General features: G+C 38.7%; 2 protein-coding genes across 13 annotated transcripts in view; both read right to left on the bottom strand.

Annotated features, from left to right (window-relative positions):
• huwe1 (HECT, UBA and WWE domain containing E3 ubiquitin protein ligase 1) overlaps window positions 1-13,855 on the bottom strand; it is a 38,059-nt gene extending 24,204 nt beyond the window's left edge. For 4 of the 11 annotated variants that reach the window (XM_086141993.1, XM_086142004.1, XM_086142001.1 and 1 more), the window contains exons 1-25: window positions 9,570-9,658; window positions 8,054-8,123; window positions 7,429-7,527; window positions 6,194-6,400; window positions 5,918-6,070; window positions 5,768-5,830; window positions 5,579-5,656; window positions 5,408-5,473; window positions 5,172-5,340; window positions 4,974-5,074; window positions 4,685-4,835; window positions 4,462-4,589; window positions 4,237-4,377; window positions 3,999-4,104; window positions 3,698-3,805; window positions 3,503-3,604; window positions 3,304-3,384; window positions 2,497-2,603; window positions 1,970-2,147; window positions 1,791-1,882; window positions 1,495-1,715; window positions 1,321-1,378; window positions 1,023-1,199; window positions 570-815; window positions 57-190 (exon numbers count right to left, since the gene is read on the bottom strand). In XM_086141993.1, the coding sequence (XP_085998119.1) occupies window positions 57-190; window positions 570-815; window positions 1,023-1,199; window positions 1,321-1,378; window positions 1,495-1,715; window positions 1,791-1,882; window positions 1,970-2,147; window positions 2,497-2,603; window positions 3,304-3,384; window positions 3,503-3,604; window positions 3,698-3,805; window positions 3,999-4,104; window positions 4,237-4,377; window positions 4,462-4,589; window positions 4,685-4,835; window positions 4,974-5,074; window positions 5,172-5,340; window positions 5,408-5,473; window positions 5,579-5,656; window positions 5,768-5,830; window positions 5,918-6,070; window positions 6,194-6,400; window positions 7,429-7,527; window positions 8,054-8,098 (3,011 nt within the window). In that variant the 5' untranslated portion in view covers window positions 8,099-8,123; window positions 9,570-9,658. Of the gene's footprint in view, window positions 1-56; window positions 191-569; window positions 816-1,022; window positions 1,200-1,320; window positions 1,379-1,494; window positions 1,716-1,790; window positions 1,883-1,969; window positions 2,148-2,496; window positions 2,604-3,303; window positions 3,385-3,502; window positions 3,605-3,697; window positions 3,806-3,998; window positions 4,105-4,236; window positions 4,378-4,461; window positions 4,590-4,684; window positions 4,836-4,973; window positions 5,075-5,171; window positions 5,341-5,407; window positions 5,474-5,578; window positions 5,657-5,767; window positions 5,831-5,917; window positions 6,071-6,193; window positions 6,401-7,428; window positions 7,528-8,053; window positions 8,124-9,569; window positions 9,659-11,465; window positions 11,534-13,821 lie in introns of those variants that run through there. The other 7 variants (XM_086141994.1, XM_086141998.1, XM_086141996.1 and 4 more) reach the window with 7 other exon arrangements.
• Window positions 13,856-15,462: 1,607 nt separating this feature from the next.
• phf8 (PHD finger protein 8) lies at window positions 15,463-24,675 on the bottom strand. 2 transcript variants are annotated; one of them, XM_086141478.1, is made up of 22 exons: window positions 24,438-24,675; window positions 23,685-23,770; window positions 23,440-23,566; window positions 22,942-23,102; window positions 22,700-22,841; window positions 22,333-22,519; window positions 21,757-21,919; window positions 21,135-21,222; window positions 20,710-20,816; window positions 20,530-20,621; window positions 20,105-20,194; window positions 19,686-19,967; window positions 19,522-19,604; window positions 19,257-19,417; window positions 19,026-19,111; window positions 18,569-18,690; window positions 18,111-18,154; window positions 17,823-18,035; window positions 17,589-17,684; window positions 17,357-17,466; window positions 16,364-16,724; window positions 15,833-16,258 (listed from the first exon to the last, which is right to left on the bottom strand). In XM_086141478.1, exons 1-22 carry the CDS (start codon window positions 24,533-24,535, stop codon window positions 16,170-16,172), a joined length of 2,988 nt encoding a protein of 995 aa, XP_085997604.1. In that variant the 5' UTR covers window positions 24,536-24,675; the 3' UTR covers window positions 15,833-16,169. The 2 variants fall into 2 exon arrangements, with proteins under 2 accessions (XP_085997603.1, XP_085997604.1); XM_086141477.1 differs by having other exon boundaries at window positions 15,463-16,258; window positions 17,823-18,154.
• Window positions 24,676-25,246: the final 571 nt, after the last annotated feature.

The raw sequence follows: 25,246 nt of genomic DNA, 5'->3' as shown, positions 1-25,246 counted from the left end.
GGTTAGCATACCGCAGCTAACTATTAAAACTCAAGAGGTAAAGATAAAGAGTTCACCTGTTTGGTGTGCAGAGGGACAGAAGCACAGTACTCTCCCACACCAGTGAGCAGTAAAGCTGACTCAGCTTGTTGAGAACACTTAAGCCCAGTTGGGAGCCCCATTGGTTGACTGAAATGGCCCTGATTTCACTCTGCACACAAAGGAAAGTGGAAATCAGTTTGAATGTAAAGTTTGAATCCTTACTTAAAATAAATAAGTACATCCAGTTATCAAAATATATGAAAAGTGCCTGGGCTGTAGAATTCAAGACCTATAAAAACATTGGACCGCTGAGTTTTTATTACACAAAAAAAACAAGCATTCACTAATTTTACTATGCAATGTTTAAGCCATTACAGACACAGTAAATTTGAGTAATTTCTGACTAGACAGCAACATAGATGGAGGGAAGTTGTACTCCAATGTATGGAAAAACAACTGTCACTTGTATTTTAAATAGAGAAAGAAGTCAAGTAAAAAAAAAAGATACACAAGGTTCTTTTTTTTTAGACAAATACAAATAGCCTTACCTGTCCGACTCTGCAGGTGTGGACAAACATGAGGATGTAGGCATGTGCTGCTGTGAGTGCGTGCAGCAGTGGTGTGGCTCGGGCGGACAACGTGGCGTCTGTGACATGACCTGCATTGGCAAGCTCTCTGAGAAGCACCGATCCACCAGGCACCTCTATTGGTCGATGCAGAGGCTCTAAAGATGTCAGAATGCTGTCCAGTTGGCATAATCCCTCCTGAAGTACCTTCGGCTCGTGTGAGAGTGTCTAACAGGAGAGATAAGCAGGAATTTGCTTCAGTCCAAAATTTGGCAAGGTAATTTTCTCTCAAATGTTCCAAAAATTACAAAAGTAAAATATTAAAATTGGCCAAGAAATGACAGTTAAGACATCTAAATATGACACTGCAGGCATTTTATTATAAATACAGCAAAACTCATTATGTTAAGAGCAATGTAGGGACATTAAACTCACCAATATGGACTTGCAGACACCAGCCACGGCTTGGCAGGCAGCAGAGGTGGGAAAGTCTATGGGCAGGTTTGGCAGGCCAAGAATAGATACCAAAGGTAGCAGCCCCTTCTGGTTCACAAACTCCTGACAGTGGTCATCCGTGGTATTGTTGCTGAGAATGGATTCTACAAACTTCATCTGGAAGACATGAGCATTTCAAGTAAAACAAAAACATGCAATGATGTAGCCATTGTTCATACAATAAATAATGCACCCAAAGCAGTGAGGAAAAAAACTAAAACAAAAAAAAAAACCTTACCACATTCAGAATATAATCCATGAGAGGAATAGGTATCCGCTCCTCAGTACCCACCACCCTGCAGGACAACAATCAACAGAATTACTAACTAACCACAATTTTTATCATTTCTGTTCAATTACTTAGTAAAAAACTGTTTTCCTATTCTATTGTGTTATGAACTCATCGTCATACAGTTCAAGTGGCACTGACTGTCTGTTGCTCTCTGGTTCCCCCTGCTGCTGACTAAACGTGTGGAGGGCTTCCTCTTCCTCTTCATCCTCACTTGAAGCTTCTTCAGCAGCATGGCTGGAGCGAGCTGGTGGCACAGCTACAGTGCCATCTGCTTTCTGGATAGATGGCTTCTGGCAGACATACTCAGGAGCTCGACCCAGGTTACAGATCTCCTCCAATAACTGAAATGGCAATTTACCTCGTTTAGATAATCGTCTGGTAGCAACGAGCTCAGAAATGAAAATCACATACACTACCTTAATAATGGCAGTAGTGGCATCAGTCTTAAGAGTCGGTTGATGTCTCATGAGCTCATCCACAGCACTGCCTAAGTTGGATGCAGTGTCACCTGTAGCCACATAAAGACCATGTATCCAACTCAGACAGACTCCAAAGTAGGAGATCTCAATCATACAGCACATACAGTCAAACTCACCCAGCGGATCAGAGCTCCGTCGCCGTCGCATTGCAGGTAGGTAGTCAGGGGACAAAAGCACTTTGAAGAGGCGCTCAAAGGGCTGGCACTGAACAAAAGAGTGCAAGCCTCTCGCATTCAGACACAGGGCGCTGAAAACATTAGGGAGCGATCCCAATACCTCACGGGTAGCAGGGACCTGGTAAAAAGGAGAACACGACAAAAAATGTTTGACAAAAATGTCACTGGGACACAAATCTGCCCACCTCCAGCATTACAGTTTGTTTGACATTTGCAAAGAGAGACAAACTCTAAACTATAAGTTATGTTTATCCCTGTTTTAAGCAGAAGAGTGTTGCTGTAGCTGTGCCAAAAATAAGTTGATATTTGAGATGAAATGTAATTGCTTAATTTCTGCCAAATTTCAAAGCTATATAGTCGCTGAGACATCGGTCTTTACTGATCAAAAAATATCAAAATGCAGCACTGCATTTATTGAATGCAGGCATTGCTCAGAACGGAACTACTGTTGGTAAGTGAACACTCACATCTTTGATGAGGAGAGCGTGCAGCATAACATCAGTGAGACCATTATCCTGCAGCGAGGAAAGCAGGGATGGTTCTTGGAACACAAACACTGTTACAACTTCTGTGGCTGCAAAAGCAAGAGAGAATGTTTATTACAATGTTACAATGTTAGTTGCACTATAATTTATATTGTTTCATTATTCATTATATAATGTTAGTACCCTAGTCAGGAGATAAAGTGAAGATAGAACACTAATAAAGAGCGTTGACTCTGTAGCTATTGTCTACATTTATTCAAGACCATTTCAACTGTATTTTGGTAAAGCATAACTTATCAACTGTACATTTCCTCTTGTAAATTATGGCCATGGTTCCTGCTTATAGTCTACTACATTTAAATCATATTTCCATTTCACAGAACCCATTCTGTAAATCACTTGTAAATGACTGACTTAATATACCATGTACATACTGTTAATTTATTTATTATATCTGCAGTTGCTGCTTTTTTGACCTACTGGTTTAACCTTCTCCAGGCAGATGTTGCAGATTTGCGACAGCCAAATATCAGATTTTTCCTGCAACTACAACTTAATTTGAGCCTGAGAGGGTTAATGCTAAACTGCATTTCGTTGCCCTGTACATGTGTAATGACAAAGTTGAACCTGATGTAATCTAAAACTGAAATGTGAACAATGTCACAATAATAACAGTTGGTACAGTTCATATATCTTATAACTCAAACATTGTTTAATTCAACTGTCATCCATTCAGGCCAACTAACTGAAAGGACAGAAGGCTTCTCTCAAGTGCATGAGCCAACTCACCTAAAAGGAACAGTGAAGGGCCGTAATATTCTGCATTACTGATGATGTGCTTGAGTGAGGTAGGCAAGGAACCATCCATTACTTGAAGGAAGAAGCAGATAAGAACACACATCATCATACAAGACGTCCGTAACAGAAAATCAAACACCAGTTTATTTCATGGTGATGAAATTATTTGAAAAGAATATGCATTGCTCACCATGACGGATGCCATCAGAAAAGGCAGGGTCTTGGATGGCTTTCTTCAAGAAATTTAGCATTGACTTTAACAGAGCTGCTCTCTGGGGGATACACTGCATACCTAATGAGAAGAAAAAAACAAATGGCAAGAAATCAGAAGTCTTCCAAATGTAATTGTATCTGTGAATCCACATGAGGTGTGCCTTATTTGTACCTGCACGCGGTGTGTTAGCAGTGCTGCTATGGGCTCGGTTGTCCACTTCTGGTCTGGATCCTGAAGATGTTGACGGTCCGGGGCTGCTTTCCATGGCCACTTCTGACACTGACAAAATAAACACACTTTTAGTCTCAAAAAAAAAAATAAAAAATAAAAAGTCACGGCATGCTTCATGCAAATACACAACTCTAAATCCTCACCCCTTCCATCAAATAATGCAAGTGCACAAGAGATTGGTTGTTTGGAATTGTTTTTTATTACTGAAAGAAACCCATAGCTTTTAAAAAAAACAACTTACGCTCCATGTCTGTATCCATATCTTCAGATTCCAGAGCAGCGCTAGGCCTCTGAATCTTTGGCTTGATGACAAAAGGGCACTCTTTCCTTGACAGGTCAACCTCATGCTAAAAAGAAAGTTAAAAAAAAAAAAAAAAAAAAAAAAAAAAAAGTGACGATTGTGCACTTAAGGCTTTAGAGAGGTTTGAGTTAGTCTTCAGATATAAGCCAAGAAAAGAGCAACAAAGTTCATAACTGACCTCTAGTCTGCAGATGAAAATGGAAAGGCCGCTGTGGGACTGAAAGGCAGCCATGTCAAGGTTAGTGATGAGGTCCACAACCCTCACTGCTCGTGTGACAAACGTGATCTGGTCCTGCTCATCACCCAGGAATTTGATCACCTACAAGGGAAAATGTGACAAAGGGCAGACCGGTTTGATAAAAATTATCTAGATATGGTAACTTTCAATGGAAACAAGGTATACCTTTAGGAGGGCCTCCATCATTCCACACGAAACAAGAGCTTCTCCCCCAGCATCATAGCTAGCCAAATGATAGAGGAACGAGAAGAGCGCAGTTGCAAACTGATGTGGGTAGGGCTCCATCAGAGGATCTATGGTGCAGAAAATTAGAATCGAGCAGTCATTTTTGGGTCCATTTTTGTAGTTGTCCACACAGTAACTGCAGCACAACATGCAAGACACTTGCCAATCATTGCTTGTATACAGTTGCGCACTAATACAGGCAAGAAGCCATGGTAGGAGGCAGTGCCGGTGCAATCGATGATGTTGGAAAGCTTCGGTGTCCTCTCTAAATGAACAATTGAAGTTAAAGTGCGCAGAGAAGCCGCCTTGATATCCTGGGGAAAAAAAAATACAGAGACCGGGAATGAACATGAATACCAAACGTCTCCATCTACATATGCAGCACAGTAACAGTTAAGAAAAAGCACTCAATGCCTGTTGCAGCAATGCCTGTAAGAATTGGCAATTCTTACCACAAGTTGTTTGTCTGTTATTTGTAGTACATCCACCAGCTCCTCAATCAAGCCGTTGTACAGAATACTGTTAGCTGACTCTTGGAGTGCATTTGAATACACTGCAAAGAAATTACAAATATATATATTTATATATGTATATAAAATAGGAAGGATGAAGTCCTTTTGTCATCTTTTCTGAAAGACACTTTTACGAACCCAGTATAGAAATGGCGTGCAGTCGAGCCTGCACAGCCTGCAGTCTCTTCTTATGATTTGAGAAACCATGAGCTAGTCGAATGTGTGTGAACAGCAAGGTCTGTTTGTCTTTCGGGATGTTGTACATCACTGTCAGTGACTCCATAATCTCAGATGGACTTTCTGAAATCTGTAAAAGACAGTGTGTCATGACTAATATGTCCAGGTGTGATTCCTTCAGCGTGAATGACACAAACCTTATTTGACAGTACCTTGTCAAGCTGCTCGATGTGAATATAGTGTAGTGTATTACTGCTGGTCTGCTTGGGATTTGAAAAAAAAAAAAAAAATTAAGAAGTTGTTACATATTCCTAAGGAAGTTAAAAAATTACGTTTTTTTTATTTTTATGGAAATTCTTATATATTACCTTCCTCTCTACTTTGACCTCTGGGCCTGGTTCCGCATAAAACTCAAAGTGCAGTGTGGTGGCACTGGGAGGGTACTTCTGTACATGTAGCAACAAGGAGTGGGGCAGTAAAAACAGGTTCATAAATGAATGTTCAAAAAACTATAGGTTGTTCACTCTTATCAAATACATCACAAGATTCATTCTTACTGTCATCAGAAGATCCCTGCAACACTCAGCCAGACCAAAGCCATTCTCCTTTCCTCCCCAGCTCTAACCAAGCAAAGAGAGACAAACATGTAGCTTTCTTTTGGTGGACAACTTAGAGTCGGGACAGTCGGAAAACAGTGGTCACCATACCTCAGCCAGGTGTTGCAGACGGGCCAGTAAAGGTGTTCTTTTGTCAGATCCCAGTCTTGTGATGTAGTTTGAGCGCTTACTGAACACATAGAGTAAGTTCAGCACGGACAGGACCACCTGCATGTCACATGATGCTAGCAAGGTTGTTAAGTGCTGCAAAAAGGTGAGAAGGGGGAAAAACAGCAAAAAAATTAAGTGCACTGCTCCTTTTCCCAATGACTACTATTCAGTTCAAAAGACAGGGAATGGTAAAGAGTGCAGAATGTTCACACTTACCTCTATCGAGCTGTAGAGGTGTCTGGAGAAGCTATACTCAATGAGCAGAGCTGTGAAGTTGAGCACCGCCAAAAGCAGGGCTTTGAGCTGTCCGTTGTCTGGACGGTCACATACCAGCAACCATGACATGTTTTCCACTGTCTGGCCTGCATCGCATAGTATGCCATCAAAGCGGTCCAGCAGATCCACCCAGTGGTACAACTCACACTGTTAAGACGAAAATGCTTGAATTAAGGTGAGCGATCACAAACCCCTTGTAAACTTCTCAAAATGATGTGGAGAAAATATAAATCAAATAGAGTAGAACTGATAAGCTGACTGCAAAATGAATTTAAAAAATGATGGTCCTGTCATGAGGGGGAAAAAACAGGAAACTTGACAAAAGTATTACCCATTTCATTTTACTCAATTTCACTAAAATAACACACAAAAAAGTATAGCATGAATATATACCAGACATGAATAAGACTTATAGCAAGAATATAAACCAGAGTTAAATAGGCACATCAGTAGAGTTCAGTTCTAAACTTCTTCAACAAGCATTGTGCAGTAACCATCCATATAACAGCACTGCATCTTTAAGCAATGTTTACATTTTGACAATTCATTTATAAACCCAAATGGTCTGTACTAAAAGTGCTTTGAGAGGTGTCTCTTTCAAAACAGTAAAACTGAAAACCTAAGTCTTATCAAAATTTCAACCCAATAACCAACAAAGGCACCAGATTTTAACAGACATTTGATTCGGTCACAGTTAAAAAATAAAAGTCATGAAGTCAGTTGTGGATGTTTAATATCTACTTGATCTGGAACAATTTCAAGATTGATCAGTGCATGACAACATTTTTTCCAGGAAACACTTCCCATAAATCATTAGTCTACACCACCAATTACATTGTCCTGATTTCATTTTCTTATTTAATGATTATTTCATGTCCCCTCAGCACCAACAAACCACAGTAAATTTCTTTGTATTCTAAAAATACCTGGCGGAAAAAGACTTTTTGATTCTGATTTACATTTCAATTATGGAAGACCTCCAACACATGTGGAAATACTATAAATGTCACAAGAACTTTTTTTTAAATACATAGCATTATGCAGACAAGGTGGAGCACCGCAAAATCCATGTTCAGTAAGATTCTTTTTTAGAGATCACACTATATTTTTAGGTACAAAAACGAATCATCACCAAACACCTTATTAATAACCAGAGTTCTTTTTCCCAAGCTTACCTTGCCAATATTCCATGTTTTGATGTGCTGAAGTTCGACCAGCAGTTGCTCATCACTGCATGCCTTGAGTTTCTCTATAAGTATCCTGCAGTCGGCAGGCTGTAAGTTCATAAGATGCATAACAAAGTTAGAACAGCCAAACAAAGCACATCCTCGTTACAGTAAACATATTAGTACAGTTTAACAATTTTTTTATGACTGGCATCATGTCTTACAAATCAGAGATTAACTACACCAACCCATACTTTCTTCATTTTGCACAGAGGGGCAAACTGCATTACAATTATCTTTCATGTTTTTGTATTCAGCATTTCCTTTGATACAGAGGATAAATTGATGCTGGGTGCAACTATGTGATTTAAAATCCACAGAGGCTGTCATTTCAGTTACTGCTTTACAAAAAAAAAATAAACAACCAGCTGCTACTTGATGTTGGTAATTACTTGAGAGTTTTGTTGTGAAGCAACGAGGGACACAAATCAATGTATTCAGCAGGACGAACTTCTTCCCAACCCTGATTAGTCATTGGCTTTTTGTCACAAGCATTTTACGAAAAAGAAAGCATTAGACTTTAGGGAAAAACAACTTTGAAGGGTAAAAACGATCACACAGCAAATATACTCACAGCTTCTGTAGGAGTTTTCTTTAACTTGCTTCTGTCAACCTTCATTGTTGATAATCTCTATTTGATACTCCTGTTGAGGAATGTTCAGGATATTACATCTGAGGCTTGTTTTATAATAACATTTCCTGCCGGTGCATTTGAAAGATGATGCATTCTTAACACACTAACATTAAAACCTCTCACACATCAATTTAAAATGTATTCACCTTGGCATTATACACAGAATGACAAATAAAATGTGCTCTTAAAGATGAGTGAGAGTATGTCCACTCACAAAAAAACTAACAATAAACATTTCGCTAACAAGCCGGTGAACCCTATAGTTAAACACAGGTTTTGTTTAACTGCATCAATCATGATCAAGTACAGCTAAATGCTGTCAAAATGGGCTCAAGGTGAGTTAATGCAGTTACAGTTCAGGGAGTACATCATAACGTTATCCTACTCTTACTACAGTCAATTTAGGCGAATACCTGACTATGAGTCTCTAAATGTTTGACAATTCAGTCATACCTGATAAACCACGACAGAGGAAATGGCTACTGTCATGAAAAAAAATCTGTGATAGATCACAAGCAACCACTCCCAACCATTTATTACGACAGTGATTTAAAAATAAATCTTTATTTGTTTGAGAAAATGTTTTGGTAATTCCGCGAGATTTTCTCGGCACAAAGCAAATTATAATTTGGCAGTGACTAGCAAGAAACACCCGGTAGTAAACATTATTGACCCCTATTTAGTAGAGAGATTTGAGCAGTGTTTCACGAATATGACACAGAAGTAATTTTTAGAGTTAAATACTTAGCCACTACTCTCAATGTTTGTCCACTACCTAAGTACTTGACGCAGGCAGGTTTAAGGTAACGTTAAACCTAACCTAGCTAAGGAGCTAATAGCGCCATGCTAAAGCTATACTGTTATTTACAGAACGTTTACAAGTCATAAATTAGTATTCGTGTCAAACCACGATGTATGTCACAGACCGCCAACGACTAGGATACCTTATTAGATGGCGTCTGAGGAGAAAGGACAAACTTAGGTCCTCAATCGACCGAAAAAATCCATCGGTAACGCTTTCTGCGGAGTTGATATTAGCTCGTACCAAGCTAATCGTTAGCTACCGGTAACGTTAGCAAGTGATCTTGTCTTGTACTTAAAAACACTGGAATATTTCTAGACCGTGTTAAGGTACGTCAGATCACAAGCAACTCGCGCGCGTCACTACCGATGAGTACCAAAAATGTTTATACGAAAAAAACAATTTTCTGGTAGTCTATGCCACAGCTGTCAAACCACAACTCACAGAATCACCATGCTGTCCTGACCTGACTCTTGACTAATTTAGGTCGGGGTTGTGCAGGCCGCAGAAGCAGCCCGGGCTCACTCTAACCCCTTTCCCGACACAAAGCAAAAACGAAACTTCTATCACCATTCGGCTACCAGCAAACGCTTCAGACATGTGTCATATACCAGGAACCAGGCAACGTGGCTACGATAAGCGACGGATTCTTACCCCGGCTCATCGGACAGACAGTCGCAGCACGCGCTAGCTAGTGAGCTAGCTGCTGTTAGTTGGGTTGCAAGCAGAATCGCATAATAACTCGCTGAATCATTGTCGAACGGGACTATCGTGACACTGCGAGTTGTGTTTTCAATTTTCGGTAGGGCGATTTGACTACCGGCTCAGCAAAGAAGCGTGCTGTTACGAACGTTGATTTATTTTCTTTTTCACCAGAGTAACGTTACCCGCGCGTGTATCCATAACACATAGGCACTAGCAGTCGGCACAGTCATCATGACTCTGAATAGCGTGCAATAAGTGAATAACGTTAAGCCTGGGAGCGAGGAGCCATCGATGGCCGGTTACAATGCATTGGATGCATCTATGGAAACTAAAGGCACTGGGTGAAACGCCTTCGATTATGTTAAGTTTAAATTAAACAAAAAACACTCAACACATACGTTATCATATTAAACACCACCTTTGGGCGGCAGTGATGTTAATCTCGTATCCTGATATATATAGGGAAAAAAAGGCTGGTGCTAAATAACTTTGTTTGAAGAGCTAAAGTGTTGAAATGAGAACAATCAAATCTTGTGTAAAGATATTCAAAGAAACAATAGGTGATTAGCATAATGTGAAAGCTGGCGACGTATAGAATTCGGGATAATGTGACAGGGACAACATGTGATTCACAGAAGATTATGAAAATATTTTGGCTTGGTAATTTACGGTACACAAATACATGACAAGAGTATAGAGTTGACAGAAGAATGGGATAGTTTCAAATTTGTCATCTTTTAAGACTGCAGCACAATTCCACTTAAGTACTCGTAACTGAGTTTAACATTAAAAGTGTTTTAACAATGACAACAGACTGAAAGCACCAGCATATTACAAGACTGAAGGAATGTTCAAGCCTTTTGTAACGATCAAGGGAACGTTAACTTCCTTAGCAGCTGATGTGGTGACACTTTTATTTATCACCTAACTTACATTCTCTGCTGGTTATTTGAGAGAAACTCACCTTTGCTCACAAGCTTTCAATACTGACTAAAAAATAAGTTTTCTGATAGACACTCGCATCTTCCAGTGACCTAGGAGACTGTAGCAGTTGAATGAACATTAACTCAGAGAAGACTAGTTAGCTTATTCGGACTAAAATAATTCAATATTTTTAATTCAACATAAACTATTGTGGTATAAGTTCCATGGAGGCAGACTTTATAATGTTTGTTCACACTGAAAAATGGGAAAAAAAGAAGTACTCCCTATCAGCTTTCATTCAATATCTTTACAGCTTATTATATGCACAGATTCGCGGATGGCTGGAGCCAATTCCAGCGGCCCATTTGTGAGAGGCAGGGTACATACTGGACCGTATGCCAGTCAATCAAAGGTCCAAATACAGTTATACAACCACTCACTCCCACACTCAGACCAACAGATACTTTTGATTGTTCAATTAACCCAGTCGGATTCCAGAGAATGGGAGGAAACCAACATAGTCACAGGCAGAACATGCAAAATCCAAAGAGAAATGCTCTTGTTGGCATCTGGAGTCAACCCAGGAACCTTCTTGCTGTTAGTTAGTTCCAACCACTGCAACGCCGTGCTGAGGTCAGCGAGAAGTTATTTTAAAAGTGTTTCCAATCTTTCTTTATAATGTGATCAGAGATATGTTATTACTCTAAGAGTCTACAAAGAACATCAACATGAACATCTTTGGACACTACAGAGGCTTGGTACTTGGTTTTAAACTTGGGAAGTGCTATGGACATTTGTAAAACACAATTAAGGCAGCAGAATTTGAAGAAAACAAACAAACCAAAAAAAAAAAAATCACAGCTGGGATAAAATATGTCCCATCACATCAGCTGATGTAGCAGACATGTTAGCAGTACATACCCTAAACTGCTTTGGTTCAGTAGCTCCACCATTCTCATCATTCGCTTACTTGGCAGTCTCTTTCAAGCCTGAAAAATAAGACAAATATTCTCTGCTCAAAATGAGACACGAGTAAGTTCAGAGAGAAGACACTTCAGGACCCCGGTTGATACTAAAATTCAACGATGTAACTATGTAATACTAATGTAATATTATGGGATACAACATTAAAATGCACAAATATTGTATTCTTGTGGTTAAAGTTTTAACTATTTGAAAATATTCTATTTACATTTCTAAGCATTAGCTTAGCTTATGTTACGGTGTTCTGTATGACCTTCTCTTACGTATAGACATCTGTGTACACTCGCATCTTACCAGCCCTCTGCTACTTTGTATATTTCATTTTTTGCCATTATTTCCGGGCTATGTGTAAAGTCACAGTTATTTGCTGTGACTGACAATAATAGGGTGTAGAAAAAAAAATCCCTTGTCGATATACTTCCTAGTTTTCTTCACATTTTAAGTTTAAGCCCACAAGTGCTGCCATAAAAATGATTAAACTGCACAATGTTTACTGTAACTACAATGATTAAAGAATATATATCATGTTTATTCAATAGGATATACGCTCACATTTTAACACTCACTTTTATTTCCGCAAATAAACAATTATGAAATAAACTGATGATCAACATTGTAAAAACACTTGTGAAGAATATTATGTATCACAAAATGATTTTCACAACACAAATGGTATCTGTTTACAAACACAATACTGCAATTCAAAACATTGAAAAACTGGACTTTGTTTTATTCATCCTAACCTACCATATATTGGTAATAATGCAAGCATTCTAATATAGGGAATAGAAAGAGAAAGAGTACTGAGTATTCAAGGTTGAGGTACATCGCTGCATTATCATACCATATCTAACAGCTTGAATACCAACCCATTACAGTAAAAAGTATAAAATTATAAAATTACACGACCATGACTGGATTTCAATTTGATGTCACATTGGGTTATTGAACCTACATACCAAATTTGTTAGTTGAAATTTAAAAAAGAAAAGGCTACATCTAGTTTATGGAAAAGGATAAAATCAATCAGACTGATTATCTCCCATGGTGTATTCCTTACAAAAGAATGAATGCACAAAAAAAAATCTGTGTTGAATGGAGGGATAACATCCAAAAGAACATAATAAGGCTTAAAGTTTGACATAATTCATGAAACATGAAATGCATTAGCTTATCAATGTCTCACATTTAAGGCATATGCCATGGACATTTAAGAAGGCACATGTGACATGGCAACATTACTGTGTAATTGGACTGAATAACTAAACCCACAGCATGTTGAACAAATAATCTTACTTCTGTCATGTACAAAACACACGTTTGCCCTTCACAGTCAAAGGTGATGCTGACAAGTGTCAGATTCACTTGCTAAGTCTACCGGGAAAACAGTGGTCGTCTTTTCAACCGGCCTTGCAATGAATATTCATCCAGTTAACGCAGTTTCCGTGGATGATAACCATTAAATGACCACAACGCTGTCTTTATGTTAACTTTAGCTATAGTTATAACGTGATGAGCACAACAGCCTATCTGCTTCAGAAACAGAAATCACTGGCCGCAGAGAATAACAATCCCATGGAAGTTGAAAGCTACGCTTGTTAGTACCTTATCATAACATTAAAAAACAAACTATTTTACCGGCTTATCCGTCCCAGTTTAGGGTGTCTTGAAGAATAGTTGATTTAACGAAATATTAAGTCAACAGAACTACGTGGTTTACATTTGATGTCGCGACTGAGAGCAAAGTTAACAGCTAACACTGTCTGATGTTAGCTAGCTGCACTAGCAGTTTATGCTAACGCCAGTTACATGGAACCCAATTAAGCTTAACGTTAACTGCTAACGTTTGCAGATCGCACAAGTTAATACTATTAGGTCCGCATTTTCAAGCTAAACATATGGTTGCATACGACGACGGGTGATTCCAAAACAGGGCAGTGAATTAACGTGGAGGTTCAACAGAAGAACGTGTCCTGTACATAGAAAACATAAGTGAGAATTTGTGAGTAGCTTGTTTGCGGGTTCCGCGCGAGCTAACTATCTATCTAGCTAGCTAGCTAGCTAGTAGTGGGGAGCACCGCACAATGCTCTGTCAGTGCGATCATGGCTAAATTAAAAATGGCGGTTTACATAGCAAAAGAGCTATACGTTACCCTTACAAAGACAATGATTTGGCCATTTCAGATACTGATGCTGAATGATATTTCCCAATGGTTAATGTTAAGAGGACAAATGGGAGGCATTCGTTACTTAAATGCCATGGCAACACCCTGGAAAAAGCCTTTCTGCTCACCTCGGATGCGTGTTACATTTATTTCTCCATCTTGCACGAGCGAGTGGTAGGATAGTTTGGATCTCGCGAGAATACCTGCTGCTACGTTCCCCGGGGCACTCCTATGTCAAACAAAACAATCACAAACCCCGAGCCATACGAAGCAAATGGGCAAAAATGTTTTTTTCAATTAATTAAATAGGCCAGATCTTATCTCTACCTTGCGAATAAATTCACAGGAAAGCACAAGGCAGAATTCTGAGATTTATGAAAAAATATTTTAATTTAGTTCAATAAAAACTGTATTCAAACTCAGACAAACAGACTAATAGACTTGACATTTTAATAGCAAATGCATTTAACCTCTATTTAAAATTGTAGCATTCGAAAATAAGCAATTAAAACAACGTCTACACGTGTCAATACAATGGTTGATAAAAAAAAACAAAACCTGAGAAAAAAATTGTCATTGTTTCAGAATTAACTATGACCCATGAAGAACCTAACCCTTTAGAGCAACTTTCCAATTGAAATTTAACGTTTAAAAGGGTTTCGATATGTTTAAAACAATTTTACATTCCATGTTTTGTGTTGTACCATAATGATTTAGCAAAGACAAAATTTCTCCTAAATACCATGTGGGTGATTGTAATGAAACTAACTTTTCCATTACATTGAATAGTAGACAAAGACCTTTGACTTGCCAACATACATCACATTTTGTGATTTGGTGGTTCAGTTGAATAAAATAAAAATATGCTAGAGGTATAATTCATCTGTTCCAGGCCGTATTTAAACACACATTCAAAAACAGCATACACAACACAAAAGTGAATATAAATGATAATTAATAAGTGAATGGAGGAAATTAAATGAGGGCATTATTTCCAGCACAGATGCAATATTACATTGACAGGACAATCTGACAATCTAAGCATGACAATTACCGTGTACAAATATAAAAAGAACTATTTCGGATATTTTACAAATACATATACAAGATATGATAAGAAAGATTTCAAAGTTTTTGAACTATAAAAGAACTTAAATTACAACATGTATATATACACATCATATCAGGATAGTTTTTATATCCTCCCAACATCACAATGGTTTAACACAGTTAAATCTACAATTTCGCAATGTATTTTGTCACTAGTACGTTCAGTGGAATGAATGCTCACGTCTAGCTCTGACCCAAAATGCTACCCACACAAATAATTACAATCTGCAAGAAACTAGGCTCTTCATAATTAATATTTTTCTGCTGCTCGAATGTAGTTATATAACTTACAAATATTACAAATATTTACACTGACATCTGAGAAGGTGAAAAATTCTAACAAAGCAATTAATACATTTCTGAACAAATCTTGAGTGGTTGAGGACCAAAATATGGACCAAGAAGAGAAGTTCTTGGGAGTGAGGTGTTAGTCTGTACTGTGCTGGAATACGCTAAAAGATAAAAGGTTGGTTTTTCAAATAAATATTAACCCGAATAAATATAACCTCATAGCTGAAATTGTGGAATCAATTTAGTAGTTGTACAGCCTTTCATTTGCAGAGCTTAAGTATGACTGAAAATAAGTTATACAATTATCGGTGACACATTTCTCAAAAGGAAAAATGTGTATTAGGGTTATTATGTATATTCTGAAATTTAGCAAAACTGCACGTGCAGATTTATTTATTGAGGTCAGAACATCACATATTTAGTTCCAAGGTTATAACAAACAAAACAAAAAAAAAATCAACAACAGAAATTTAAATTCTTCACAACAAATGCATGAGAGTCTGGTCTGGTGTGGTACTGGGGTCTTAAGCAGGCAATATGCCAGGCAAGAAGATAACTTGCTTTCATTCCCTTTTAAAAATGATAATTGACAGTAAAATATCTTTTTTAACATACACAGCAACTCAGTACAGCCAGAACAAAAAGGATCCACTGGGCTCTTCATCTTTTGTCTACATAAGTTATACGAGATCTGTAAATTGCTCTAGATTTGTAAAAAAACAAAACTTGCCATCGTACAGCTTTTTTTTTTTTTTTTACCAGTGTCAAATTAAACCCATTATCCACTACTTTATGTGTTCATAAAGATTAGAGTGATTCAATAAGGTCATAGGTTAGATTCTAGAACCTCTATGTGGATTATGTAGAGTAGCCAAGATAGCTTCTGGTTAGCCAACGTGTAGGACAGGTGGGGTGAGGCTAAACAACAGGTGAAAACATGAAATAACATTCGAGTATAAAATTTAGATAACCATTGCAATCTTCGTCAGGCCTACTTCTTCTTCAGACCTACTGTCTCTCTGAACAGCCTTTTCTTCGTTTCACTGAAAGTCTTCAGACACATTTTCAATGTCTTTCACAAGAGAAGTTTGCCATTGCGGTGAATTTTTAAAATTTTTCCAAGTCTCTGTTTTGCTGTTGCAAGTCCTTTCTTTGGACGTTTCCCTGGAAAGCCAAAGTAAAATGGAGGAAAAAAACAAACATAAGAACAAGGACCATTACATCAATAATTAAGAAAGGAAGTGTTCACTATTTTACTATAATGCTTACCTTGACCAACTCCTGTCGTGCCTTGACTGCTATGCCCAGAAGGGGATGCACCTGGATGGGAGCTACTGTTTTGTGGAGACAGGGAGGGTTTGCGTGACGTGAGGAATACCCCAGGGGCCATGGCTCCACTGCCGCGAGGTCCGCCAGGGCCAAAAGGTCCCGGTCCTGCTGTATATTCATGATCCAAGAGACTAGCCGAGTAATAATCCATCCTCCGGTCTGGACTGAAGTCTGCTGTAGACTCTGGAGCATTTAGTGGTGAGGGCGGTGCAGGCTCAGCCTGGACAGGGGGAGGTGTAGCAACAGGAGCAGGAGGTCTCTGCTTTTTCGTGTACTTCCTTTTAGCAGGTTTTTGTTGCTCCTGGATAGTAACCAAAATGCATAGAGGTGACTATCAGTAAAACATGCATTTTACAATCCAAACCAATGGCTTGGACGAATCCTGTCAATGTTTAATTATGCCTTGATAAACCAAAAGCATTGTAAGAAAGCAACTATAAAATCAATTCCCCTTCATAAGGAGCATAGTATTCCTTTTCCTTTAATTTGGTGAGGAAAGAGCAGAGGTTGACTCATTTTGGAGGTCAATTCGTCTTGTAATTTGTACTGCTACTGAACATTAAGTGAGAATCTATGATACTAGTAAGGTTGAAATTTGGACAGGACCATGGAATAGTCTGTATTTGAGTTTATTTTAGAATGGGGCTCATCTTGCTCCCTAACCCAGAGCAGACAACTGAAGATAATTGACAGAAAATATAACACTTTTTCTGTAATAAAAGCTGGGTCACATTTCCCAGGGATCTCTACAGGCAGCTAGTATCTCAAAATAATTTATCCTTCCCTCTCTTATGAACTAGGTTGGACTTGACGTTTTGAACACTGTTTAAAACTTGTAATGGTCACCTTAGGAAGGCTTTATAACAGGGCAGTTGAATTATACAGCATTACTTTTATAGGTGTCAATAACATATGGCTTATCTCCCAACTCACTTGTTGCGCCAGCTTAGCAGCAGCTGCTGCAAGGCCTGTTTCCACAGATGCGACTCGAGCCCCTTCTCTGGCGGGTCGATCCTGTTTCGGGAGGGTGGGCATCACCCTCGCTGCAAATTAAAACATGGTGTTAAGCAACATATCCAATCAGCCCATTTAAAGACCAAAAAAAAAAAAAAAAAAAAAAAAAAAGCATTTTGGAACCACTTCAGGGTTTGTTCAAGATAAATACCTTTTGGACTCCACGGTGTGTCATCCCAGTTTTTCTTCCGCTTCATCTTAGCCTTGTTAGCATGATCCTCTTCATCAGACTCCAAAGACGGGTAGACTTTGAACAAAAATTACGCATTACTTTATCATCATCATCATCCAGAGCAATCAGCTTCATCAATTAAGATGTATACAGGGGTATGATTGGCATTTATTGGTAGCTGTGATGCAGTTGTGAAACCACTTCATTTCTCACCATAATCTGAATCTTTAAAACAGGTCCCGAGAGTCTCTTGCTCATCTGGACTGTCTTCATCACTGAGGTGTCGGGCTGGTCGCTTTATCGGCCGTTTACCAGGCCGCTGAATAACTGGTTTCTTCTCAGGACTTCCAGTCTTTTTAACTCCTGCGGTCACCCATACAGCCCTGCCACCCTTCTCCTTGACTGCCCCCAATCCCTCCGTGAGGCCTCCAGAGATAGATAAAGGAGATGAGGAGGAGGAAGATGAGGACGAGGAAGGGGGATTAGCCATGGAAAGCATACCCTGGATGGCATCACGAGTACTTGGAGAGGCTGGGGCTTCCTCACTGGGAACAGGATAGGAGTTGAGCAATCGGTCAGTATTTCACAAATAGCCTTTTCAACATTGCAAAGAGCCAGGTATATTTCAAATAAGACAAAACTGAAAATTCAACAATAACAGGCTTGTAGCTAATGGTTATTTTTGGTACCAATAATAACACTTGACAATAATTCTATTAATTACAAAACTGAACAGGAAGCAGTTTGATAAGAACCTTTTGGGGAACTAAAGCCGCATGCAACACATGAAAAAAAAAAAAGAAGACTGGCTTCTCAAGTTTTTGAAATGTATTTTTTCCCTCTCAAAAGGAAGATAATGTTGTTGTTTTTTGCTGATACTGCATGCATTAATATCCATTAACATTCCTCATACCCATCCTCCACTGTGACTGGCTGTTGCACCAACAGACAGATCTAACCTGAGTGTTGCTGAGTCCAAGCCTGCAACTTGCTTGCTGGCTTTCAGTAAGTCCAGAATGCCCCCAGCACCGCCCTTCACTCCATGGGCAGCAAGTGCCTCTTCATCTGTGGTGTAGTCCTCCTAAAGCCATGTGCATTATCATTATATTATAGATTTGATCCATGTAAATAACACATTTAGGAAAAAAAAGCATACAAAAAATGTTTGTGTATGCCTTCCTGTAATATTTTAATCCTCCAAAATCAACTGAGTAGCTTTCAGTTATATCTCAATCAGTTTCATCTTTTAACTTTGTTTTTGCACTGTTGTGAGATAGCAGTAAATAATGAAATAAATGACAATAGTTGATGCCAAACACAAGTTTAATGTTGCCACAAAAGTGACATTTATTTTTTTATTTTTATTTTTTTTAAGTGGAGACAAGGAATCCTGAAGTGTACACATTCAGTTCTCACCTCAATGTCAAAGTCCACTTCACCGGGTTCCCTGATGCGATTGGGGTCAGAGCAAGGTTTGGCCCTGGGAAGTTTCCTTGGAAGACCTGTAGGTTCATTTTCATAAGGTGTATAAGTTACAACAGCACATTAGTAGCTACTTTTAACCAGCAGTTCATGCTTTCTCCCTATAGACCTACCACGGCAAAGTTTAAAAAATGTTAAAAAGTCTTCTTAAGGGTCAAGTCTTACCACTTAATTTCTTCTTCTTGCTTGTCCCTGCAAACTTGCGTCGTGGTGGAGGGGTCTCATCAATTTGTAGCTCATCCTCGGACTCTAAGTCAGAGAGACTGGATCCTTCCATGGCGAGATGTTTGTAGTTGCCAGCACCATTACTGTTGCCTTCTTTCTTGCTAAATTGAAAAAGAAAAAAAAGAATGCAGATGTGATACTCAACTGTTCACGGAGCTAGAGAATAATTCAAATGATAGAGAGGAAAAAATAAATTCAAAATTACCCTTGAATTTTTCCATTTGTCAACACAAGTTTCAGCTTGCTTTTATTTATCTTCCCTTCAAGCTCTTTTAATGGCAGCTCCAACTGGAAAAAAAATGAAGATGATTTTCAAGCAATTCAAGCACAAAAACCAGGAAATTCTACTTAATGCTACCTCTCGCATACCTTGTTCTTGGTTTTAGTCTTGCTAGGGTGAAACTTTTTGAGCGTATGCTTTGTGTGAATCTCAAGCAGATCAAGTTCCCCCGCTTCTGCCTTAGGCGGACACTTCTGACCTTTCTTCTTTGGTCCTGGGGGTACAAGAGCCCCGGCAGCCTCCTTGGGTTTGGGACCTTTTTTCTTTCCAGGGGGGCGGCCTGAATTTTGAGCAGTGGTCAGGGGAGGTTTGGAGAGTGGTGAGCCAGGAAACTGGGATCCAGTGCGACCAATGTTTTGCTGAAAGATGTCCTATTTGACAGAGCACCTCTAGTTAATGGATCAGAAAGCTTTAACGAAGCAACAATCACAAACGCACAGAGTATTTTCACATGTGTAACAATCACCCAGTTGGCAGAGTAAACACAAACACAACGTGACTTGTTTACCTCGACAAGACGGATCTCCTTGGCCAAATCCTTTACTAGCATCTGAGTATTGATAGTTTCTGGAATCTCCACTTCATGCTCTGCCAAAGCCTGAAGTGTGAGAAATCACCTATCAGTACATGCATTGCAGTTTCACAGGATATATATAACTTAATTTAAGTATGTGAAATGTAATTTCTTCAAATGTGTGTCTTTTAGTGAGGACTTTTTTGAAATGTTATAACTGCAACATTAGAACTGCTCTTGAAAAATGGTGACTTCTAATCTCTAAAGTATAATTACAAGTAGAATGGTTTCTGGTCTTGTTTAAGTGTATGGTATGCAAGAATGCAAGTAAATTCAAAAATTAATAAGGACATATTAATGGGGAAATATATAAAATAAACAAAATGAAAATATTGACACTATAAAAGGAGTTTGGTCACCTCTTTACGTGTCCAGATGCGAAAGGCATTATTCAGGGCTTTGGCTCCGTGAACAAGGTAAGTGGCAGGGTGCCTGCGGTTTTCTCTCAGTCCTGGAAGAGAGCCGTACCTGGTTAATAAGTGAACGTAAAGACTAAACTACATGAAGAGGTGCCGCTTTCACATTTGCAAATATCTTACCTCTAAAGGTATCTAGAAGGTGCTTTCCAACATACCAGCAAACAGTCTCAAAGTTGGGAAACTTGAATAAGTCGGCTGTGCTCAATCTCTTCTCTATTTCATATGCCCTTAAATATTAACACAGCACAGGAATTGTTATTCAGAAATGGAAAGATGGGTGACGTGTGTGTGTGTGTGTGTGTGTGTGTGTGTGTGTGTGTGTGTGTGTGTGTGTGTGTGTGTGTGTGTGTGTGTGTGTGCATGTTGATAATGTAATGGTGTTTACATAATGTTCATTTCTGGCTTTTACAAAGCCATAAAATTGAAAAATTGATAAATCGATTAGCTCTATTTCTGACATCAAGTCCTCAGATGTATGTATAAATTGTAAAGTTAATAGCAATGTGAACAGGGTCATCTTTATAAACAGGCTTCCGGAGACTAACCTAAGCTGCATGTCAATGTTAAGACTATGCAAAAAGTTTCCTCCAAAGGCCAGGCAGTCCACTGGTGTTAGCACAGCATGAATCCACCCTGGAAGATACACGCATCAAAACGACCATGAGTAGTAACTTGCATTCGAAGCATTTATGGTCATTGCTCATGAAATGATATTAAAGAAGAAAGTCAGGCATTCTTGTTTTCTGTCTTTATAAATTGAATAGGTATAAAATCAAACCTGTGAAAATATAAGTTTGCTCTTCGATAACGTCTTTCTTTTCACTTACTCAAAACAATGGCACTGTACTAGCCGATAGAAAAAAAATGTGCTGGTTTTCACAATTGGATTAATAAACTAGTAAACAAGCCAAATTGTATACACTCTTCAATTATCAATTAAACAGTGGCATTTGAACATGTATTTTGGGCCAGTCCTGTGATACTGTCATATCAAACAGTTTAGGCACTAGATCACCAACTTCACCAGTTCCTTATGTTTCATTTTCAGTTCCAGAAGAAATTGCATTTTCTAGTAGTAGAAAATTGCTTGCTTTGACAATAATCAGCAGCCTACCACCAGAGCTGCATCAAGAATTTTTCTTATTATTCTAACACATAACCACGTACCAGTTGGTATGAACAAGGTGTTTCCCTGTTTGACCGAACACTTGTAGCACATATCAACCTGGTCACCAAAGAACATCTCATTCTGGTTGGATGAAGAACTCCACCGCTCAAATAGTGCCAGATTAGCTGGGGTGGGGGAAATTAGGTAGAAAATTTTCTCTCCCTAAAAATAACATGAAAGAAAAAACAAGTTTTTCGAGTTAAACCAACACAGCCTGTTTCAAGACATAGGTTCAAAGTCTTTGCAGAATATGCACACCATCATTTTGATGTAAGGCTAACTACTCATTTCAAAAAGGAAATGCACATGTGTCAGTGTCAGACTACAGAAAATTAAAACTGAATATAAAATTCCTGCAGAAAATACAATATAATACTGTGCGGTTTCAAGAAAACTTGCAAGTTTGAGCTAAAAAAAAATTGTGCCAAATAAGATTTTTTTTTAAATGGAAAACTTGCAAAAGTGTAACAAAAAGAAGGAAAAATGTGATTCGTTTACAAGCTGAAAATATTCTTAACAAAACAACAGTCTGGAAATCCTTAAAAATTAATGTGTTTGTGCATTTTTCTTCTTACCCGCAAAACATGGTACCAGACGGAGGTGCCTCCAAAGTCGATGTGGAAGTCTGTGTAGCTGTCCTTCACACCCATCAGGCAGTACTTCTGGACATTGGGTCGCTCAAATACAGACGCTTCAGGCCAAAGGTTTTCCACCCATGACAGTTTCCTCACAATCTTAGGAGTCTCCACAAGATTTGAGAGTCTAAAACAAGCACAGAAACTTTCTTTAGTCTTCAAAACAACTGAAATTACAAATATGACCCAAGGAAATCATGTTCCTGTTCACAATTGTGAAATGAGTATGATAAATAACAGAAAAAAACAGAATGAGTTAACAGTGCAAAATTACTTAATTAAGTCTGCGATTAAAATATCAATGAACCTCGTCTCGGAGAACTCGAGGCTGATGACATTGAGAACCCGGTCTCTGTTGGTGCTGTTGTAGTATTCAACAAAGTCTCCCAAACGCATCTTTAGATCACATTGCCGGGACACATCAATCACGTCGATTTCCTTGTCCGCACCTGCACACAAGTCAAAATAAACATGATTGATATGATGATCGTATGATGAGTAAATGTCAATGTACCAAATTTTTTTGAGAATAAGGGGAAAAAAAAGTACCAATATAATGCTCCACATCGGTAACACCGAATGACGACGGGGGCAGGGTCATGCCGAGGCCATCTCGCCTCAGCACCAAGACGGGAACACTGAAAGAATGCTCTTCTAGAAACTCCACTGTGAGCTGGGCCCCAGATGGCTTCAACAGGACTTCGTCCGCACTTTAGTGAAAATAGGAAAGAAAAAATACAATTAATTAAATGACAATGTGACAACTCTGTGGGTAAAATGACTTTGCATCTACCGCCTCTATTTTCAAAATTAAGACAAAGGGGGACAAAAAAAAAAACATATTTATCTGGGCGAGCTGCTTAAGTCTCACAGAGCATCTTTTTTACATGAACAATTTTATGACATTCAACACCAAAAACACCTATATATTTAACAATCATTGGTGACATATGGTTACAGTGAATACACCATGCAGCATATTATCTAGGGTAACCATTTACTTGAATGCTAACGGATTCTTTTCCACTGTGGTGTGAAGAGATTTACCTTGGGAATGTGCGACTCCGTAGCTCCCTTACAAACTGGGGGCTACCAGTTTTAACAGGTCGACTAGGCTCTCTTCCTCCAGCAACAGCTCCCTCTGTTTGCTTGCTCCCTCCGCGGCGCTTTCGCACTATGAATAAGTCGGGTCAGGCAGAGAAAGGTCAATCGTTAAACTACATGTGGACAGAGAAGATAAAATAAAAAAGAAAAAAAAAAAAAGAAAAGGAAAAAAAGGATCAGTAACTTACTGACAGACGGTCCATGAGTGACTTGACAGTTTGGGCAGTGATACAGGTCGATATCAGCTGCTTTCTCCTCCTCTACACCGACACAGCTACACAGACACCATTATTTATTATGTGCAAATTAAGTATTTCAGTATTTTAGCCTATCAAAATCAATACAGAATGATGGTAAATATACTGCAGCATGATTGAAAAGGGAGGAGTTTCCTAAATACACTGGCTTCCTGCCCAGCCTCCGCCTCACCTGCCCTTTCCAAACCATTGTATGTGAAGACTAACAGGTTAACTGTATGGTTGTCTCACTATCAATATCCACGAAAGTTATAAGGATAGTATAATGTTATGGCTGGATTGGTGGCCATAGATTCGTCAGACCAGGTCTTTTACTACTTGGGCTCCTCTCAAATGTTACTAAAGAAAAGCCGTAAATGTGATAATTAACACATTGAATATTAAATCTTGTAGACTTGAAGATTACTGTAACTTATTCACTCCTTTTGAACCCCTAAATATTTTGCTTGTAAAAAGTGTTCAGTCAGCTGGCGACTGCAGTCCCACAACATCAGCATGTTTAAACTACAGCCTCAGTTTGAGTAATGAATAACCTGGGACATACCCAGGATTTTCCAATGCACTACCCATTGGAAAATAGGGCAAAAAATATAAACATAATCATGTATAATCATGCAAATGTTTAACCCCAGTTGCAGACAAAGAACACAACAGACACAGGAATATTAAAATAAAAAACCTTACCTTCCATGGAACCAATCTTGGCAAATGTCACACTCAATCATGAAGCGTGTCACATCATAGGGTAGACGACACAAGCAATATACTGGCACTGATGCCATACTGTACTGTGTGTGTTTGTCAACTACCAATAAGCAGTTACAAATTTGCAAGGATGTCAAAATCTCATTCAGCCGGGACGGTCTGCTTCACAAGCTGAAGGATTGAAGAACTAAATGACAAAGGCAATATTCCAGTGAGGACTACAATGCAAATCTGTTGGTTCTCTTCAAGATTCTTGGCAACAATACACATCTCCAAGTGAGATCATGAAGAAAACTGAAAACAGAAATAGAAAAACAGAACTTGTTAATATGCAACCGGGTAAAATGAGAACACCATAATACACTTATCTGTTTATGTTGAGAAAGGCATCAGACTCTATATAATTTAAGCTTGATGTCTTAATGAACGTTGACATATTTAATTTTTCATCAACCTCAGAGACAGCTAACATTTGGCTATTGGAGCACAAAATGTGTCTTTCATTGATAAGCATTTTTTTAATTGCACACAATATGACCCCTTTGAGAATAACATACCCGAACTCCGAATTGATTGCAATATTTTACTTCTGCTAACAAGTTATTAAAAGTTGATAAAGTTACATTAAATGCTGGGTCGTTATTTGTAAACACACACCGCGCCGTGAATGCTGTTTTGCTATAAAGCGCTAACGTTTTTAGCAAGCAAGCTAATGTTAGCCGACGATGTAGCTAAACTAAAATTCAGTGAACGTTAATATCAACTCGGGCTTGCAACAAAGTATATAA

This window comes from Fistularia commersonii, chromosome 34 (assembly GCF_037954325.1).
Source record: "Fistularia commersonii isolate RoL2024-O1a breed Wild chromosome 34, RoL_Fcom_v1.0, whole genome shotgun sequence".
Classification (NCBI taxonomy): Eukaryota; Metazoa; Chordata; class Actinopteri; order Syngnathiformes; family Fistulariidae; genus Fistularia; species Fistularia commersonii.
The sequence above is the reverse complement of the archived record's forward strand: the minus strand, read 5'-3'. Positions and strand labels throughout refer to the sequence as shown.